The sequence below is a fragment of the Orbicella franksi genome, chromosome 10 (genome assembly GCF_964199315.1).
Source record: "Orbicella franksi chromosome 10, jaOrbFran1.1, whole genome shotgun sequence".
Classification (NCBI taxonomy): Eukaryota; Metazoa; Cnidaria; class Anthozoa; order Scleractinia; family Merulinidae; genus Orbicella; species Orbicella franksi.
In genome coordinates, this window is record NC_138154.1 from 26,420,513 (window position 1) to 26,440,520 (window position 20,008).

At 37.6% G+C, this 20,008-nt stretch overlaps 1 protein-coding gene, 1 long non-coding RNA gene and 1 pseudogene across 4 annotated transcripts in view; 1 reads left to right on the forward strand and 2 right to left on the reverse strand.

Annotated features, from left to right (window-relative positions):
* The window catches only part of LOC145500943 (uncharacterized), an 8,458-nt gene extending 7,318 nt beyond the window's left edge, over window positions 1-1,140 (forward strand). For all 3 annotated transcript variants that reach the window (XR_014051165.1, XR_014051164.1, XR_014051166.1), the window contains 2 exons: window positions 173-226; window positions 1,008-1,140. This is a non-coding gene — a long non-coding RNA (uncharacterized LOC145500943). The remainder of the gene's footprint in view (window positions 1-172; window positions 227-1,007) is intronic.
* A 2,648-nt stretch (window positions 1,141-3,788) lies between these two features.
* Window positions 3,789-4,911, reverse strand: LOC145501780 (contactin-associated protein-like 2; annotated as a pseudogene).
* A 3,570-nt stretch (window positions 4,912-8,481) lies between these two features.
* On the reverse strand, window positions 8,482-13,433 carry LOC145501877 (neurexin-4-like). Its single transcript, XM_081481263.1, has 3 exons — window positions 12,618-13,433; window positions 12,202-12,319; window positions 8,482-11,450 (listed from the first exon to the last, which is right to left on the reverse strand). Exons 1-3 carry the CDS (start codon window positions 12,966-12,968, stop codon window positions 10,837-10,839), a joined length of 1,083 nt encoding a protein of 360 aa, XP_081337389.1. The 5' UTR covers window positions 12,969-13,433; the 3' UTR covers window positions 8,482-10,836.
* Between the last annotated feature and the right edge of the window lie 6,575 nt (window positions 13,434-20,008).

The window sequence follows — 20,008 nt, forward strand, 5'->3', positions numbered from 1 at the left end:
TGGTGTCCTAGCATTATGTTACTTACAGTACCAAGAATTGTTTAAAATTTAACAGAGACATCCACAATTAAACAATGTACCTCATTCTGGCTTGTATCTGACTGCAATTTTTCTTGTAAAGGATCAGATGATGTTATGATGTTGATGTTACATGTACTTTTTTGGTTGTTAGATTGCCACAGTTAAGCAAGAAATAGAAGTGTTGAAATTGCGGAAGAGACTTAAGGTACATGTATGCCCAGTGACATCCTATGAAATCTTTTAGCACTACATGTAGCTCTTGAGGAAGAGGGAGGCACAGTGACCTCATGGTTTAAGTGCCCTTCACTCTGGATCAAGCGGTCTGGGTTTGAGTCCTGACCATGGACATTGCGTTGCGTTCTTGGGCAAGACACTTTGCTCTCACAGTTTCTCTGTCCACCCCAGGTGTATAAATGGGTAGTGGTGAATTTAACGCTGGAGGTAGCCCTGCGATGAACTAGCATCACCATTCAAATATTCCTAGTCACTTCATGCTACAGAAACTGAGATAAGCTCTGGCCTGATGTGCTTGACTCGCAAGCAAACTTTACCCCTTTACCTTGAGGGAGAGAAATAAAACTATGTTGAAATTTACTAGTTATTTGTCTTATAGAGAACACAAAACTTCCTTTTTTAAAGTGTTCCTTTGGAAGATTTCCATCCCCTCCCACTGCAAGGCTTTAACCAGAGAGGTGGTGAGGATTAAGCTTTTGAAACGTACCTCCCCTGTTCAGGAAATATAGGCAATGACCTTTGTTTGTAGCATTTCTAAAGGAGAACAGATCTGAAGAAGGTAATGTGCTGGTAGTAGTTATTCAAACTTGTTAAAGAAAATTTTCCATCACTTGTGAGTTGAGTACAGTTCACTTCAATTTCTCGAGAGATGGACTTGTCATGACCACTTGATAATTGATAGGAGAAGCATTAAAAAATAAAATATAAATCATCGTCCTATTTATTCATTTATTTATTTATGTATTTTGCAGGAACTTGAAGAAGAAAATGCAGCACTGAGCTCATTGCAATAATTTATCATGTAGTAATATTTATTTATTTAATTGTCTTGAACAGCAAAACATGTTGTTGATGTTTTTCTTTTAATAAATGCACTTGTCATTTTTAAGTTGTTGACGCGAACCATGTTTTGTCAGTGAAATGAATATATTCAGACTAAGCACACAGGTAGCTTAATGCCAAGCTTTTGTTGTCTCAGGTAACCCAAGCTCATGCGCATGCTTTGATAGCAGGGTTGGAAATAAGCAGAATAGAAGATTTTGTACTGTATTGCAACTATTCTGCTTATAGCTCATTGATTTTTAGTTAGCAGAAAACGGTTTTAGAATTACAACATGATTTCTCTTCCCCGAACCCCCGTCCCTGGCTTTCTTGCACCATGTGGTCAAAGAGAATTGATCGTCTGTGGATAGACTATTCATTGCTTCCAGTATTACTTTTTTTAGATGTAGAATTTAATTTTATCACAGGGATAAATTATTGTACATGGTAGAACAAGCTTTAAAAACACTTAAAGCAGCAACTGTTGATCACCTTGTTAAAAACAAGGTGGCGACAGCTCCTGCAAAGTCTCACAGCAGTAAAGCTTGATACCAACAGAGAAAAACACACACACAAGAAAAAAAAAACAAAGTAAAGGAAAGGGCGCAAACAGCTGAGGCGCTATGACGACTGCTAGAATCACAATCTTACCAGATTTGTTACACTTCCAAACCGCAGCCATGAAAAAGAGGAAAATAAATTGTGACATAGCATTGTACCCAATTCTTTTTATTAATATATTATGCTTTCTAAAACAAGACTGCTTTGGGGGCTAAAACAAAACGGATCTTTTATTTTACTATATTTTTTGATATATATTAAACAAATGCAGATATTTATTCGTGGCAATTTATTTTACGCAGCTCATCAAATTGAAAAGAATAACTGTGGGGTAGGCAAAAAGTGGCGAAAGATTACAGTCTACACTATCCCGAGAAGAAAGCAGTTTTCTGAGAGCAAAGAAGCTTCAAGGAACAGAATTTAAAATGTCCATGGACAAATATCCGTGTAAGCCGTAGCCTGAGATGAAATGTAAGGGAGACTAAGAAACCACGACGGCAACAGAAACGGGAACGTCGCTAAGCAAAAGGTTTAATGAGTAGAACAATGGCTGTGCACGTGCGTTATAATTCTCGTTATAATTTCTTTGCCGTCCTCTGAAAAACAACGTGAAATGGCCAAATTCTGTGTTGTGTGGAAAACGCGAACGACGACGGCTAATTTTATAAATTTTGATATAGAGGACCGCGAGATTCGTAGGTAAAATAAAATCATTTTTTAATGGACATTGTCCGCGGCGTCGCCACCTTCAGTAACTTAAACTCCGTGTTATCCGTCAAATATTTTAAGGTCCTGATCCGCAAGATTTAAAATTTGGAAGATATGTAGCAATCATGCAGGATAATAATTTTCCGACTCGACAATAATTTTCTTGCAGTAGTTTTCCTCTGAGTGTCGAAAGTAATTAATTCGAATTTTCTTTGGTTTTGGATTAGAGCGCTGCGCGATTGGTTTAAAAAGCCCACAGCACTTTGTCATCCAATCAGAAGTGAAAATTAAAACCATTTTGACTTACACGCCGACGTTTTCCCGCGCTTCGCGTCAAATGTATTTTTATTCGAGTTTTGACTATTGGTTCAAAGCATTTTCTGCGTTCCTTGTGAACGGCTTGCTCTGATTTTGGTTTTACTATGTGATAATAGGTTTTTGGCCTGGGAAAGCACTTTTGTAAAAACCTGGGAAACTCTCTTGCTGCGGGGATCAGTACCGGATCTGTTACAGGGAATTACCTTGAGAGACGTCAACAGCACTCAGAACTTAGGTCCAGCGATATCGTTTTAATCCAAGAACACAACCAAAATGCAACCGGAACATAACCGGAATGCAGCCAGAATGTAACCAAAGAATATTTCACAAGGCACGACTATTTAAGCCGAAAGCGCAATTCTAAAGGATTAGGTAAAGCTATTAAAAATTTTTAACTAAATATTATCTAATACATTTCAGAAAGCTCGATTGGCTATAACAGAATTCAATGTTTACAAGATTAATAACTTTCAAGACAACACAGGTAGATAACAGTTTAACAAAAGACTATCGTAGGTAGCAATTACAGTTGAACGCTTATTACAATTATGATCCTACAACAAACTAGCAGGTGTCCATTACGGTCAATGAACTGGAACAGTAACCTGTAACTCAGAAATGCAAAACGAACTAAAACGAATATATCTATGTTGGATTTCTATATTTTCGACAGCGAAAGCGAAGATGTAAAACGTATTTAATTATCTAATTCTCTCTCCTCACAACTACACTTGTCAACCGCTGTATTGTTAAACAAATTGTTAATGAATAATAATTTTCCAGTGATTTTGCGGCACAGCTTTGAAAAATTTTGAACGAGCCTTCTTGAGCGCACTTCAGAAGTAAGGAGAACTTACCTTTTAGAAACTTACATCATGCTACGCACTGTCGATATAAACTTTAATGATTTCGCTATTCTCACTAGGGATATATCTCCGCTAGAAATATGTCAAATAATTACAAAAAACAACATGAGCGATAACAGCAACGCACCAAGCAAAAATGAAATATCAGCGACCATAGGTCGCTAGACCGTAAAGGAAAATTGATTGACATCTACTTGACTACACTAGCATTGCATGCGTGATCGCAAATAGGGCTGTCCCCAAGATGCCCCAAGTTTTAAAAAAAGCTGCTCAAAAAATCCAAAAAGTTGTCTTTACATTAACAATAACAAGTTGCCTATAAGCTTCAATAAACCTGGAAACATGGTTAAACTATGCTGGAAACATGGCTTCCTATTATTTGTGAGTAGCTAGCTTTAAGCTTTTAAGCTTACTAGCTTGTAGACCAAGCGATTCCATAACATTTGAACTTTCCAAGAGTGTGATAGCCTTGCTCATCCGGGGCATCAGTATCACCAAACTTCAACTGAACCACGGGAAGGTAGGCCTTTTCAGTGAGCAAACCGCTGTCCTCTCGCCATTGGCTGTCATTTTTGTAGCAGTTGCAACCATAACCAGTGTCGGCGCATGTGTTGTTCGATCTCAACCCGCATGTGCACTTGTATGGATCAGCAGACATGGCTCCTCCCCAGTAATTCATGGCGACAAAATCGCGTGACACCCACCAACCAAACGCCTCTCCATTGTAGAATAGAATGGTATTACGGCATTCGAACTTAATAAACTGCTCGCAGTAAGAAGAGGACGCTACAAAGGAAGCCATTTGTGGAAGTTCTGTCAAGCCGACTCCAAGGTAGCGAACACCTCGCACATAGCTTCCTTTCTCTCCATATCCTCTACTAACATTCTAGTCTCACTGTCGTGACCAACAACGGGCACGCCAACTTCATTCTTGTCCGTCATGTCACAGTGCACAGTAAAAGGTGCGGTTCCTAAGTCTCCATCTGGGTCGATGACGTAGGAACCACTTTTTGCCTCGGGATTACAGTTCTTGATATTACTGCAGGTTTTCTTATTTTCTGTTAAATTTAAAAAGAAAACATAATGAATGGGATTTAAAGACATATTTTCAAGTTTAAAGTGACACTGTCAGGATATATTTGCTTAAAACTGTTATAAATTTACGAAATGGTCCATAAATTTATGTAGTAAGAACTTAATTAGCTCTAACTAAATAGTTAAAAGCAATTTCTTGAAGAACGTCCACATTGCAGCTGAAACATTTTTGCAAATTTGCAACGATTTTCAGAGCCACTGACTTGAACCTTTGAAAATTGACATCCTGACGCTTTTTCAAAACTCCATATCGCAATCCGTTTCCATCCTCACAATCGTTAGCCATCCTCACTCGCTATCTATCACGTAGTAAGTAGCGTAGCCAATCAGAGAACGGCATTTGTAATAGAACGCTAGTGAGGGTTTATACTAAATCTCGATAGAAACACGGAGAACATGTTTTCTATTTCCTTTAGAAAACACCGCGATGAAAACAAGAAAACAACTTGCTAACTTTGATTATCAAAATGTGAATTCTCTTTGCTCGCGCCATCTTTACGTCAACAGCTCGTGCTAGTTCTGTGTTTCTATCGATCTTTAGTATTAATCAAAACTATAACAAAATTCTCGAACGTGATTGGCTATCAGCAGCCCGATTTGAGCATTAATTGGACAGTGTACGCGTCATGCTTGTAATTGGACAGTACGTGTCATTTTTTCGCGCACTGTTGGAGTGCACTTCGTTGAGTAAACTGCTGTGTTTTTCAGCATTCATGACGACGTTTAATCGTTCAGCGCTCAATCGATGGTTTGTTCGTTTCTCGAATTTTGTCATAGTTTTGATTAATTGGTAACAGGGCATCATGTTGTCCAATTCGGTCTGTAATCATACTCGTTATTAACAAATCGGACTCCCGCTTCGCGGTCGTCCGATTTTGTTAATCACTCGTATGATTATAGACCGAATTGGACTCCACTCAGTCCTATTACCATTATAAATCTACTAGCGTTCTATCACGAATGCTGTTCTCTGATTGGCTACGCTACTCACTATCTATTCTGTGATAGATAGCGAGTAGCGTAACAGTGTGCCCTAGTCAACAAAATGACGGCCACCTCTTTTCGTTTTCGATGTGTCTGTGAGGAGGAACGACTAGTAAATTTATATTAAAACAATTAGATTATTCGCTCTCGATTTCTATGCGGGATATTTGACTCGGGCTGCGCCCTCGTCAACTATCACGCGATCGAAATCTCGAGCTCGTAATCTAATTGTTTAATAGAAGCACGATTTTTCACCAATCACCGCGCATGTTTTCTTTGAACTGCTTTCTAATATATTTTATACCATGCCATGGAAAATACAGCCAATCAGAATACAGGAAAGCTGTTGTATACTCGACGGTATTACTGCCTTGCCGTCGTGCGCTGCATTGAATGTGTTGGCCACTGCATTTTTAAGGCAAGGTATAAAATAGTTATGCAACACTTTCTCATGGTAAACCATGGAATATCCTACTTGCCACTTGTATTTTTTTTGTTATATACACACTCGCCTAAAGGCTCGTGTGGGCAGTGTCACTGGAGTGACGGTTTTGTTCGTCGAAGTTCAGGAAGGGTGATGGAATCTTAATTATCAGATATATTTTCGTCGATTTCTCAAGCCAACAGTAAATTTTGCAGACCTCACATCCTGGATGATCTGCACAAAACGCATCATTTCTAATTTGACGGTTACATCTTTATGTTTCAAATTAATACTTTTTAATTCTCAATTCTCATCTAGGCCCTTAGTAATCTAACGGTTGTCATGGGAACTCCGATCCTTCGTCTGTAATTCATTCAAAAGTCATTTACAATTTATGGTTTATGGTACCTATTTTTCAATTTGCAACACAAAAGTGCCAAAAAATAAAGAAACTGGTTAATACATGTAATGGCTTAATGATGAAACAAGGGTGAGCGGTTTCTAAGTTTGTAATTTGAGGTTAATAATTAACGGGGTCTGACATTTGCAGACGTGCACATCATGTTACAGAAAAAAATATCCCATAAAACCTAACGAAAACAAACCTTAACGCCAAAAACCAAGCTTAACCCTTTCACTATTACTCTACGACTAACCCTATTTCTAAAATTAAAACCAATCCTTGAGCTATGCCGGAAACCAGACTTGAAGTCTGAAGCGCGGCAGTGTGCAACAGCTGTCACACACCAGTTGTTTTAAAATTGTTTTTAACCAGTGAACTAAAGTGTTAAATTAAGCTTAGTTCGGTCTAGAGAGCCCTGAAGTCTGCAAATGCCACACATCAGTTACCAAACCATTATGGGCAAATAGTTCAGTATGATTTTGCAAGAAAACATATAAAGGGGTGCTTTCTTCGACCTTGCAAGGATCTAGCACGTTATAAGTAGAGGAATATTGTTTTTAATTTTTCCTGTTTTTCTGATACTTTTGCGATGTTTTTCTCATCTTCCTCACCGGCAAAATTATTCTCTCACTGAAAAAATAAACAACTATATCTAACGTACAGATGTCGGGATTAGTTCTTCATAGCCAGCCTTTTCTAATTTATATTTCTTATGGTTACGATAAATGTGCATTTAAAGAAAGAAATTAAGATTTCTTCATATATACCTCGGTATTCACAGTGAGTCCCACAGAATCCCAGTTTACAGTGGCAGCGATAGGGATTCACTTCACATTCAGGAACACAATCGGCAACGTTCTTACAAGGATCGCTTTTACATGGCGACTGAAAAATAAATATCTAATAAGAACACATTACGATCTAATAAACGCTACAGATCGTAAAATAATGGAAGTGAAAAGATACAAAAAGTGCTTTACGCAAGGCCATCATAGTCTGTGCTATAGCAAAAAAAAAAAAAGTTAACTGCCTACGTAAGGTGTTTGCGTGTTTGAATAGAAAATTCAGTATTGGGATAAAAAGGCAATTCGATTTTCCTTAATTTCTAACCACGGTGTTTAATTTTTTTTCCTAATCAAAGTTATACAGTATCAATATAAACAGCGTTTTCACATGACGGCACGGCAGATTGGTTCCAAAAACATGAAACGATGGCCATGTTGGTGTACGAAACCAATCCTATGGGCGTTGAACTCTTCTGTTATATATTTTCTTATCTCACTTTCTTATATATTGCAATAAACACTCTATTCTAAGAAAGAAATTTAATAAAAAAATTGGAACATATCATTCCGACTTTTAAACTGTTATCTTCGTTACAAGCCATTGGCAAACTTATGACTTTTTCAAATCATTATATTAATATTCAACTGGCAAAATTTATTTTATCTTGCTTTGATTTAATTAAGCAATAGACCACAAGTTTTTATGGTTTATAGGCTGATAAACCACGCGGGATGTTGGAAGAACACGAGAAGAATTCGTAAATCACGAGCCGCAGGCGAGTGATTTACGAATTCTGTGAGTGTTCTTCCAACATCCCAGGTGGTTTATCAGCCTATAAACCATAAAAACATGTGGTCTATTGCTTTTATACAATAATTCAGAAGACACGCAAAATTTCCATGAGTTTCCTGGCACAATAAACCATAGCTGATTGACCAATCAGAGCGCGCATTCATTTGATTATTATATAACTGCGCAATATTCTACTTTCAAATCAAACCAATGTAACTTGATTGCTATATCATAACATTATTATATAATCACGATAATCATTACTGCTTTAGTTTTAGTTTTAGTTTACAAAAGCTTTTGCAATACTGTACGTATTTATAGATATGCAAATAAAGCTAGTTGTTGTTGTTGTTGCTTATGTAAACATTTTCTTTTGTTCCAATAAATTTGCATGTGTGCTGGCCATGTGAGTGAAAACGGCCTATCCCTAATTTCGTATTTCGGTACGAATTTGCCAAAAAAAACCCTGTCTAGCTACTAGATCATTTGAAAATTAGGCTAGACTGATCACAACCCTCTATTTTCTATTTTTTTTTCTTAATTATTCGATCGTTGAACGGGCGGATAGAGTCGCGAGAGAACTGGACGGCAGCTCACTGAATTGGAGCAGTTAACGGGCTAGGGGGTGGGGACTGAGAAAAAGTTTTCGTTTGGCTGGGTTCGCTTGCCTCTCTGGTCGCATGCTTTCCCAGGCCAAAAAAGCCCTGTTATCACAGACTTAGCAATCTACTTGTTTCAAGCCTAACATTTTTCTTTAGAAATTAAGAAAGTACGTGGTGACATGGGTAAGACAAAAAGAATCGTAAAAACATTATCACGAGAGAAAAGACAACATTTATTTGTACTGTTATTTACAAGATTAATATGTAATAAATGAATTAAAAACCAGTACGCACAAGTCAGGTAAAATTATCTTAATAGAAATCCACTGAAGAAGTTGAGTCACTATTACTATGAATTGAGATTAATCGTGATCCATGCAGACATTTCATATGTGCTCTCTTAAAATCAATCGTCAGTTGCATTGGTAAACCTGAGGAATTTACAAAGTATCTTTATTCAACATAACACAAAATATCAAAAGATTATAAATGCTTCTTCGTCGGTACTTACAGCTCTATATAGATATGAGCTAGACTGCTGGCAGTCGGTTTTTTCTCTAACATGGGTCACTTACACGAGTGTTAAGCCATCCTGAACGCAAAAAGGCGGTATGGCCGCTAGCTGGTTCACTCTCTATTACCATATTTTAATTCTTTAACTCTTGGCATGCGAACACTCACTATGGATATCTGGGTCCAAAATTGTGGAACAGAATCCTCAGCAAATTAAGGTTGGCTACCAGTATTAATGTTTTTAAAACGAACATACGTATGATAAACCTGAAAAGAGGGATGCCGAAGCTGCAATCTATTCAACAACTAATTAATTAGGTTTTTGTACATGCTTTTATGGTAACTGACGAAACTAATGTAATAAACATACGTATAGGTAAAGGTAAAGTCTGCCACGAGCCAATTGGCCCATCAGGCTGTAGTCTATCCTGGTTTCTTATGCATGAAGCGATGGATTGGATGCTAGTCCGTCCCAGGGTTACCCCCAGTATTAAGATCATCGGTACCCATGCATTTATACAAATGGATGGAGAGAGGCACTGTGAGAGTAAAGTGTCTTGCCCAAGAACACAGTCAGGGCTCGAACCCGGACCGCTCGATCCGGAGACGAGCGCACTAACCATGAGGCCACCGCGCCTTCCAAAACATACATATACGATCTGGCTAAAATTACACAGAGTAATAACTGAAGCCTTTCTAAACTGGTAGTCTAAATAAATATGTCTGATGAGCCAAAGCGTTTAGTTTTCCATATCTTACAATGAAAAATTAGACCAAAAAGTGCTTTAGTCAGATAATACGTCCTGAAGTTATGACTTACGCAGTGTTGATATGAAGGTGTATTAATTGCAGTTGTACATGTATACTTCTGTAACGAAATTTTTAGGGCAACTACTCAACTACAAGAAAATATCACATATATAGCACAGCGAGTTGTTTCCGTGAATTTGAGAAAGTTTGAATAACACACTAAAGTACCAAAATGGAAAAAGAAAGAAATAAACAAAAGAAAACAAAACAAAAAACTGGTACGACTTTATCATAAACAATTATTGGATGAGGTTTTTGTGATATCCAGAATAATTTAAGTCGAGATAGGGGTTATCAGCCGAAGCCGAAGGATGAGGCTGATAACCCTTACAGAGACCTTGATTATTCTGGATATCACAAAACCGAATCTAATAATTGTTTTATTATACATTGAACGAAAAAAAATGGAAGTCACGTTTTTGCTTCTTCACTGACGCCAAGCAACACAAAGCGCGCGAACTTGACGTGATTACGTCAAGATGTGGTTTATTGATAACTGAGAGCTCTTCTCAATTTTAGCCTGTGGCCGAGATTTGAGTTCGGCAAAATTGACTTACATCTGAGATGTGAGCTGAAGTTTAACTAATAGCTGAGATGACGTCACAGGCGCTGATTTCGAAAATTCACTGTACGCTTTCGACCAACCAGAAAAGAGATAGCGAGTTCTATGTATAATAATTAAAGTAATTGGATGTGCCCTGTTACTGCTTGTTCGTTGAATAAACTTCTATTCAAGGAACAAATTCTAAACTTCTAAACCTGGGCGGATTACCACTTTAAGCGTATGGCTCGATGACAATGTCACAATTTTTTCAATTTTCAATGTCACAAGTACACTCTGAGCAAACAATGTTCGCGAGTACTACAGAAACCAGTTACAAAGCCGCCGCGTGGATCTTAGATATCTCCATAACACCTCAACCTTCCAAGCGTGTGATATCCTTTCTCGAACGACTTGCCAGTGTCTCCAAACCTTAACTGCATTACCGGAAGCTCGGACTTGTTTGTGAGTAAACCACTGTCCTCTCTCCAGACATCATCATTTTTGTCGCAATTGCATCCGTAGCTAGCGTCTGCACACGAGTTATTTAAGCCACATGCGCATTTATATGGAACTGAATCGACCCCACCCCAGTACGTCATTTTCCTTCCGTCACGTGACACCCACCAGCCATTCATGCTCCCATTAAAAAGGAGTACTGTGTGGTGACACTCGTACTTGATAAACTGCTCACAAGATGCCGATGAAGCTGTCAGACGTTCCAGTTGAAGTTGATCCGCCTCTGTGTATGTGACATTACGCAGATAACTACCCCGCTCTTCGAAGCCATTTACTAGCGTTCTGTTTTCACTGTCGTGACTGATGACTGTCACGCCAACTTTGTTCTTGTCAGTCATGTCACAGCCAACAGTGAAAGCTGTCACGCCTCCTTCTCCATCAGGATCGATGACGTAGGAACCACTTGGAGCCTTAGGATTGCAGAGTTTGATATCACTACAGGTTTTATTTCCTGCGAAACAATTAAAATTATAGAATCAAACCTCAAATGATGTAAACCAATTTGCGCATGTCCGTTTGTGAGGTTTTTTTTGGCTGCTCTATCCAAAATATCAATTTACGATAGAAGCCATTTTGAAACGCTTAGAAACAGCTTAAAGGCTGAGCAACAACTAAATAAACTATTCTTTTGATTTATAATTTGTTATTATTAGCCTGAATTGTAGTGAATCATGTAGTTTTTAAATTAATTTAGAGTTATGGTTTTCTAAAGGGCCACGGGCAATTACTGGAGTATGGCACTATATAAATAAATAAATAAATATACATTTATATAGCGCCATTTTCCACTAATTGTCCATGGCGCTTTACAATACTTTAAAATTAAAATCCTAAGTTTAAAATCCTAAAATTAAAATCTTAACCCTTTAAAAACCCAAAATCCTAAATCCTAAAAGTTAATATCCTAAGAATCAAATACGCTATGAAATACAATTAGGCTACAAATAAAAAGTAAAAACTACAAGTCAAATGCACGCTTAAAAAGATAAGTCTTAAGATTAGCCTTAAAAACTGCCTCTGATGATGAAAGTTTGATCTGGAGGGGTAGTTTGTTCCAGAGCCTTGGTGCCGCCTGTTCACCTACGCAAAGGGACCTACTGTAGTTACACAAAACTAGAAATAGCCGAAAACCATCTTGAATTATTGATTCTTGAATAAAATGCAATTACTAATGTTTTGTATATGCTCTGGTTTGCTTATACCTCCAAGTTCACAGTTTGTTCCACAGAATCCCAGCTTACAGTGACAGCGATACGAATTCAACTCATATTCAGGGACACAGTCAGCACCGTTCTTGCAAGGATCGCTTTTACATGGAGACTGAAGTTAAAAAAATGGACGAAACGATTATCAAAAAGTTCTACATTTAGAGTACCTAGATGAGGTTTATTGATAACTGAGAGCTCCTCTCAATTTTAGCCTGTGGCCGAGATTTGAGTTCGGCAAAATTGACTTACATCTGAGATGTGGGCTGAAGTTTAATTAATAGCTGAGAAATCGTGCAAAATTTAAGTGATTTCTGGGACTGCAACATCCCTCAATCCAGACCCGCTATTTATTATGAAGCTTCAAGACTGGAACTTACTAAAGAGGGCAAAATAAATAATATGTATCTTACCGAGAGGCTGTAATGATGGAAGGTAGCATTAGCATGAAACTTTTTAGTTTCTCTGTACTTGTCAGTGGCCAACAACTCACAGAGATAAAGACCTTTCGAGTCAGGATGCGCCGCCATGTTGAACGAATAACACTTTGGTTCAGCAGCACAAAGGAAAGTGCAATCAAACTGATCTTCCACCATGGACGATGTTACTTTCTTCACCCATAAGTAGTGGAAAGGATTAGGCTTAAAATCGGCAACAGAAAAGTCGCCTGTTGGATTTCGATAAAGAGCACTACTTTCTGTAGCTAACATTATAGTTATTTGAGAAGAAATAAGGAAAATGAGCAGACATGAACGGTGCTTCATGGTGTGGCGACTCCTGCACGAAAATAATAAATTTAATTTTTTTAATTACTTATAAATATGTCTTAAGGTGTCAGTCATTGGGTTGTTTGTTTGCATGGTATATGGCACGGTCAATTGCTACCTGCAACAGTAGATTGGCTGGATGGCAAGCTAATTATTAAGATGATTTTCGCAGAACATTCGAGCAATAATGGCAAAAATTAAGTTACCAAAAAAAACCCTCATAGCATGGTAATGTTTTCAATTTAAAGTAAGAAGAACTTATCGAGACTTAAGCTCTCAATTTGACACCGGAAGCGAAAATTGAACTTGAGGTTAGCCGTATGCTTTTGAAAAACACAATGACACACGCATTAAGCATTCTTACTAGGTCTGACATGCATCAACTTTTTCAAGAACGCTTGAGAATTTAATCGCGTAGCCACTTAGAGAAATCAACTAAAGTGAGATGTTTTAAATGGTATTCAGAAAGTTATACCGTGCCGTGAGATGTTTTAGGTGAGATGTTTTAAATAGTATTCAACTCAGTTGGTAGAGCATCGCACCGGTATCGTGGAGGTCACGGGTTCGAATCCCGTTGAAGCCCCGATTTTTTTTTTCAGGCTTCTTCTTTCCAGTTGCTTAAATTGGAAAATTTACTGCGATGATCATACTTCACTTTCAGTATTCAGAAAGTTACCGTGCGGACTTTGATCGGCATCTGTCTTAAATGGTGCAATTTCCACAGTCATTTAATATTCTGATCTGTCTGACATAAGCAAACCAATAGCATAATGTTTTGTTCAGAGAAAGCGGTTCTCCCCTATATTTTAACATCGAAGGACAAAATCTTGCGCATGAAATAAAACAGCATGGAAAAACAAAACAGAACTCCAAAATGCTGAGGAGTCGAAAATTATGTAATATTAGTATATTTTGTTTAACTATATCGCAGAATTTACCAGAGTACCAAATTACCTCAACATGTTTTAAACATGACAAAACAATAAATGTGCATTTTAATAAAAGACTTAAAAGCATATGTGAGTGCAACAGCTGTAAAATAATTAATAGAAATTCTTGTAAAGTACATATTTTTCCGTAGGATTATCACAAAATTTTCTTAAATAGCAATCTATTTACGTCAACATTTTTTTATGATTAAAATGCCTGAAAGTGTAGTTTAATAAAACTAGAAGCCTTTATGACACAGCAAACTGGTCAAATTTATAAAGGGACATTCTGATTGACAGTTTCCAAGTGGTGAGGCTATGAATTATGCAATGCGAACAGATATAACTGGCCCTAGGGTGACCTGCTAAAAATTTCCCGTTTAAAAAGTCTTACCACAGAGGACGTTTTTCAAGCTCATGTTGATAAAAAAAGCTCGACCAAAATTTTTTTCTAATAGAAGTCTCGCGGTTATGCACTTAGTCACACGTGATAACTCATATTCTGTCAAACTTGCCGAATCACCAACCGCAAAGCAAATTATGAACGACGGTCAAGTTTAATTAACAGATCCTTTCACGGGGTAAATTTAGACAGGTTTCAAGGTTTCTTAAACAGGCACATTCTTATCAATACAGGACAAATTGCGTAATTTTTAATAACTGACCTACAGCCGGAACTTGGAACATATTAAATATGATGAACTTTCAAAACTGAAATATGCCTTTAAAATGAAATTTACTCATGGTGGTTGCATTCTCTTTGAGCAGTCGAGGAGATTTTTCTACCCTTAAAAGTTAAGATGGAGGTAGCGCCCCAATTACAAGTAAAATATTGAACCGAGATCTGAGTTCTGGCTCGCTTTTTAGTATTTAAACGAGAAACAGGATACATTTAATTTGGTCTTTTCGTCACGAAAACTTTAACAACGCTCTTAAAAACGTACAGAAAAGTTCCAACGTAAACATCTTCCAACCAAACATAAACTATGTTGTTAGCACAGGGACAAATATTACAAAAATATGGCTTTCCTTGTACTTTATGGGCCTTGTAAGGTCCGCATGGTATAGTGGTAAACCGTGCTACCGCCATCTTTTCTCCTACGGCGGATTACGTCGAGTCGAAGCGAGGTGGACCAAAAAAATATTTTAAAAAGTTGTGAAAATCTTCACCCCGGTCTCGTTCTGATGCCACGCTGTGCCTCGCAACCACGGATCCTTTTGGATTACCAATATTTATTTCAATTGCTCTGATGCTGTCGTTCGTAGGCACTGAAATGGTTGAAAACCGGAAAGACCTGCTGGATGCCGTCCAGTTATGCAGCAAATAAAAGACACTGATTCTCGTAAGGGTCGTTACGATCGCTGGAAAGTGGTTTCCGTATTAAAAACTAAACAATTAACCTGTTTTTTGAAGCGATAGTAGCTATCATATGGAAACCAATCGATCTTTACAGTGAAATTTCAAAAATATATCAAACGTCTTAGAAGGTGTTTACATTCATACGATCTAGCTACTTAATTGAATTTTCAATCAATAATTTACTGAAGACCCCTTGGCAACAACAGTGAAAACATTCATACACAAGCACAAAAAAATCGTGCAGGGAAACAATTATACCAGGGTCATGGCGTAATGTTTGCTATTTTTAAGAGAAACATCGATATCTGTTTTTGCTTTTGCGGCCAATGCATCTCCATCTCACACCAACCCATCTACGAAGGCACCAATTAAAGAAAATAATTGGGGAATTAATATCAGCGCATTCTTGCATGTTGTTTTTGGAAAACACATTAATATATTTATAATCCCGGAGTGGTTGATGATTATATGTACGATAAGGTGGACATAATTAAATGTTTAATCATTAATAGAGCAACGTTCGGAACATTGTCACCACCTATACACTCACAAAATTATGTAAGACGACCAAACCACGATGCTTTAACAGTCGCATTGATAATGTAATTTTTTTTTTCTAGGATGGAGAGAAGAAAGTCGACATCCAAGTCTAAGGGTCCAAGTCTAGGGTCAGTAACAATGATTCACAGCTTGATTCCAACTTGCATACTTATTGGTTTATTAGTTCCTGCCTCTGTTTAGCAAACTTACAATCTTCCTCTATACGTTTCTAGCCAGGATGGATCTTGTTGCGATTATTTTCTTGAGCGTCTTTCTCGTCTCTCAAACGTTTGCCTCATCTCAGCCTAGCACCCTTATTTTTCGTCATCAACAATTCGACAGTTACCAAGGAAGCTTCAAACCCGATCTTTTCCACCACTTATCAACGACAACAATTGCATATTCTTATGTTATGGATACATTTGACTGTGTCTTTAAATGTATGAGAGAAACGGAGTGTTATTCGTTTAACTTCGCGGCATATAGAGACTCTCACGGTCTTTATCTGTGTGAGCTGTTGGCCATTGACAAATACAGAGCCACTGAAAGTGACCTTCAGGAAAACACCACCTTCCATCATTTCAGCCCCTTGGTAAGTGAAACCACTGTCAGTGTTTAACCCATATTGTTCAAGTCTCTGTGTTAAATTTAGAAAATTGAAGAAAGAACTTAAGATGATTTCCGCACAACATTCGGGCAATAATATAATGGCAAAAATTAAGTCACCAAAAAACCTCATGGCATGGTAATATGTTGAGTACAGTTAAGAAGAACTTATCGAGACTTAAGCTCTCAAGCTGACCCCGTGAGGGAAAGTTGAACTCGAAGTTATCCATATTTCAATTAAAACAGACGTTTCGCGTTATTTAAAAACACAATAACACTTGCTTTAAGCATTTTTACGAGGTTTGATATTAACTTTCTCGAGAATGCTTGAGAATTTAATCGCGGGGCCACTTAGAGAAATGAACTAAAGAGAGATGTTTTAAATAGTATTCCAAACGTTACCGTGCTATGAGTAGATTTTTAGTAAATAGTTTTTGTCAAAACTTCCAACACTTTACAACAAGAAAATTATTTTATAAAAAGTTTTCAGATTATGATGTTTCAAATGCGTCTTTCTTCAAACTTGATGCAAACTAATTACTAACATTTATTAGTTTATTAGTTGAAACTATCTTGAACTATCTCGGTAACTGAATTTAAACTGTTGAATATGCTTCCATTTCATTAACGTATATAATAATAAATGTTGTTTTATAGCTGAAGTCTAGCTAAATCTAACGCGCGCTCCCATTGGTTGATTAAGGATACGTGGCTATGGTTAAATCTAAATGTTGCCCGCTCTCCTGTCTAACCAGAGGTTGCTTGGTTACTTTACACCCTTGAAACTCCAGCTAAATAACAAAACGCTTAATAACTGGTCCCTTTGGGTAACAGGTGGTTATGTTTTCCCTCGAATCTCGATGTCAGTCCCTCAACTTCATCCTGGGGAAACTTCGAGATTCTCAGGAAAACAAAACTAATTCCCTCAGGATAAATAATTGTCATCTAGTTATGAAACATAACTGACTTATGCCGTGTTTTTACGAGAGAGGTTTACTACGGTTACTGCTTACCGAAGTTTCGTAACTAAACCGCAGTTATTAGAGAAGCTGTTTACACGAAACTAATTAACTAAAGTAGGCCGCATACAACGGACGGCTTGGGGTTTTCTCGGAAAGCAAGTGCTGCAATGTTGCACAGAAACTACTGGAAAATTATAAAATTTCTTACTTTACTCCAACGCCGAACGCGAGTCGTTGTCAATTTGCTTGGGGTGATGTCGAGCCAAACTCTCCTTAAATGTAACGCTTTGTAGGTGAATAGTGGAAAGAAAATTTTGATATCTCGGGGCTACTGAACTTCTCACAGAAAGGAAACGCTTACGGCACTTGACAATGAACTGGAAACAGCAGTTTGGGATTTCTTTGCCTAAACATGAGTTTATTTAGTTTTTTTTTGCCCGTTGACTTGAAACCTACTTACATTAGGAGGAATCTTTGTCTATTTTTCTCTTGTTTACGCGCTGAACGCGTGAACACTTGCTGTCAAGATGTTGCGGCAACGTCTGCTTGTCCTCGGTTACCCCGTCGGTTACTAAGCTAAACCATGTCTGATGAGGCGCTCAACTGTCGACAAGCCTAGGTTGGCTTACTTTTGATTTTTCCGCCATTTACCGAGGTTTGTTACAGTGTTTACACGATTAAAAATTTTACTTCACTAAAGTTAAAACAAAACCAAGGTGCACAGAAGCGCAGGCACATAACATAATGGCCATAATGGAATGATAAGCGCTGAGTTGGATTTGGGATTCCTTCGTAACTGTAAATCTTATTCTTGATCTTTCAGACGGTTTTTGTGTTTTTTCTTACCTGCTAAGACAAACAGGCATAATGTTTTGGCCATCACGAGGCTTTTACTGAATAATATCACGATCACTAAGAAAATCATTTCTTTAAATTTGCTAAGTGGGCCTGATAATATCGGGTTTTTTGAAAGCAACGTTGCCACAATGGTCAATGGAGAATCAATCTATTGAAGACGCTAAAAAGCCAGAAAACTCTTCAAATATCTCTTATTTTTGTTTTGAAATTAAAGCTATTTTGAATCACTCAGGCTAAAATTTTCAAACTTTTCATGCAGTAGAAGGAGTTGAGGAAGAAGATCCAGGCACGTCGATGTTACCAGGGTCCGCCATTTTGGAAAATTGCTCACTTGTTATTAAACTATTGACGATTCATTTTAAATTCCACAGTTTCTATGCCACATCAGCAACCCGTGTCACAACAATGTGGACTGTGTTCATAACTTTGAACAAAAGACTTATCAATGTGATTGCCAGTCAGGATTTGCTGGCCTTTTCTGTGAACGAACTGGTAAGTTTAAAAGTTTTTCTTTAGTTTCTTGCAAACTAATCTTGTAAACTGCCGGGGTTTATGCCCTCATCTTTCCATAAGTTGGATTTTTCCTGATTAAATCGGTAATAACTGGCCTCAAATGTAATAACTGGCTCCAAATGTAATAACAGTTGGCCTCAAATGTAATAACTGGCTCCAAATGTAATAACAGTTGGCCTCAAATGTAATAACTGGCTCCAAATGTTATAACAGTAGGCCTCAAATGTAATAACTGGCGAACAAGTAAACAATACGTTTTATTTGCGATAAACTGAGTCTGCAAACATATTTTAGGTGTCATTTGTCACGTGACCTCGAAAAGTCAGTTTTTCTAATCAACTGGATAGATAAAGACCAAACTTGGACATAGTGATCAATTACTGAAAATAAGCAAGTTCATGTGCCAGTATTTGATGATGTCATCAGTCGCGTGACCGTCAGTAATTGAAATTTGGCATTTTTGGTGATGTCAATAGTCATGGAAAATTTTATACAGCTCGGCTATTTCTGCATATTGCAGCCAGACTGCCGAAAGCTGTCAAAGTTTTCATGCTGTTTGCGACATATTTCTTTTGAGCGTGTGCAGAACGCAAACGTTTCATCGAGGGGTAAAAAAAAAACGTCACACTTCTCGTTTTAAGGACCTTTCTTTTGGTGGTTTCTGGTCGTTTTCAATCCTTTCTTGTATGTTCTTTTGTAATGGAAAAAACCGAAGGAAGCGACAGTTTTAATAAATAATAGAGTAGGGTAACTTTTGTTCAATTTTAGCGAAAATAATTCTCAAATTCGGTATTAGGTGGATCCAGACATGCGTTATCGAAAGTCATCCTACTCAGTTTTCATCATTTTCTGGCGTAAAAGTAGATGGCGTTCCTCTCATGGGCAGTTTTGGTCGGTTTAGGGAATCGGTTAAAGAGTGCCGGTATTGTAGTCAGTGTACTTATTTTTAAACGGATTGTGTCATTTTAGCAGGGTTTTCAAGCATAGCCTAGACTTACAGAAAAGACTGGCTCAAGCTTAACGCAAAACTTAAACGCTTAGACGTCTAGACTTACCTTGCTGATTAGCACATAACATCTCTTCTTGGCGGTAGTGAAAAAGTGTATGATGCGTAATGATAAAAAAACAAAGAATGACTCTAATCTCGTATTTTATTGTCCAAACAAAACTGACCCGGACCTCTGAACCTGAAATGCCGTGACAAGATAAAGAGTACAAACACAACAAAAGTAGCCGAACTGGATTGATTATAATAACGTGAAAAAAAAA